Raw genomic sequence first — 1893 nt, forward strand, 5'->3', positions numbered from 1 at the left:
ACAATTCTAAACTTTGTTAAATGGCTTTGCAAAGCATCTTTTATCAGACTTTCCAAAACTTTCCACACAAATGATGTAAGACAAATAGGCCTATAATTACTGGGACAATTTTTATCACCTCCCTTAAAAAGATTAGTGATATTAGCAAACTTCCACTCCTCTGGTACCTGCCCACAATTCAAGGACTTACAAAAATAGTAGTGTCTCACATATCCAATCTTTAACCTCTTTCAAAACCTTTGAGGAAATATTATCTGGCTCAGGAGCGTTATTGTTCTTTAAGCTTTCCAATTTTTTCTTAATAAGTTCAGAATTAATGAAGCCATCATGTTCGATCTTGTTTCCATCTATCAACTGTTCAAGATCTGGAATACTCTTAAATCTTCGTTAGTACAAACTGAAGAAAAAACAAAATTTAATAACCCAGCCACCTCATAATCATCAGATACACTTCTTTCTTTATCATCCTAACATTTTGTTTACCCTTAATGTATTTAAAGAAATCCTTACTGTTAATTTTGACATTTTCAGCCAACCTTTTCTCAAACATCCTTTTTGATGTCCTAATTTTTCTGTTTCACCAACTTTCTTGATCTTCTATAATCTTCTAAATCTCCCGTCATAACAGTCAATTTATATTTCTTAAATTTGTGATGCTTTTCTTCAATTTATTCTCTTATACCCTTTGTGAGTCAACCTGTTTTTCACTTGCAGCTACCCTTTTATTTCTATAAGGAATATATTTACCCTGAATACTTAAAGAATTTTCCCCATCTGAAAAGTATCTCCGAATATCTCAGCTGTCCAATTAAATGGTTTCACACTTTAGTAGAGTGGTTTCCAAATTTTTTTTCACATACGACACCCTAACCCACTTACCTTGAATTGCACAACACCACTGCTGCCACATGCAGTTTTTTTTTAATAGTGTTTTTAATGTTCTTAGTTATTCTTCGTTTGGTGAAACTCTCGCGACATCGCTAGCAACTTGCTGCGACACACAGTTTGGAACAACTGCTTTAGTATCATCTGCATTTTATATAGAAACAATTTTAATATCATTAATGTCAGCATTCCAAGAACTGTGTGGATAACCCCTTTTTTCAGTGTACAAATATTTACTCAACGATAGAAAGTATTTTATTCATGACATCTCAGAAGCAGCCTGGTGCGAGATTATTCACGAGAAAACAAGTAAAAGTTTCGAACGCTTTAATGACCCATATAATAAACAATGATAACTTATCTATACTTACTCTCGATCCCCCATATAATAAACAATGAAAACTTATCTATACTTACTCTCGATCCCCCATATAATAAACAATGATAACTTATCTATACTTACTCTCGATCCCCCATATAATAAACAATGAAAACTTATCTATACTTACTCTCGATCCCCCAAATAATAAACAATGATAACTTATCTATACTTACTCTCGATCCCCCATATAATAAACAATGATAACTTATCTATACTTACTCTCGATCCTTTTAATCCTCATGGCCCAAGGAGTTAGAGTAACAACAAGATTTGCCATCCCTCTTTCTAATCTCTGGAACCACTAGAAAAATCACAAAACGTGATTCTAATACACAGATTAAGCATAATTAACTAATACACCCGGGGACATTAACAAGGTAATCTCTGGAACCACTAGAAAAAGCACAAAACGTGATTCTAATACACAGATTAAGCATAATTAACTAATACACCCGGGGACATTAACAAGGTAATCTCTGGAACCACTAGAAAAAGCACAAAACGTGATTCTAATACACAGATTAAGCATAATTAACTAATACACCCGGGGACATTAACAAGGTAAAATAGTAAAACTAGGAACATTAAGAGTCTTGAAGAGCTAGGGAAGGTTTTTTTTTGTTTTT

The 1893-nt window shown here is 33.3% G+C and overlaps 1 protein-coding gene across 1 annotated transcript in view; it reads right to left on the minus strand.

Moving 5' to 3' along the window:
* LOC106469418 (transmembrane channel-like protein 3) overlaps positions 1 to 1893 on the minus strand; it is a 60752-nt gene that overhangs the window by 40601 nt on the left and 18258 nt on the right. Inside the window, exon 4 of the mRNA XM_022397936.1 lies at positions 1487 to 1568. Coding sequence (XP_022253644.1) covers positions 1487 to 1568 — 82 coding nt within the window. The remainder of the gene's footprint in view (positions 1 to 1486; positions 1569 to 1893) is intronic.

This window comes from Limulus polyphemus, unplaced genomic scaffold (genome assembly GCF_000517525.1).
Source record: "Limulus polyphemus unplaced genomic scaffold, Limulus_polyphemus-2.1.2 Scaffold3475, whole genome shotgun sequence".
NCBI classification, from domain to species: domain Eukaryota; kingdom Metazoa; phylum Arthropoda; class Merostomata; order Xiphosura; family Limulidae; genus Limulus; species Limulus polyphemus.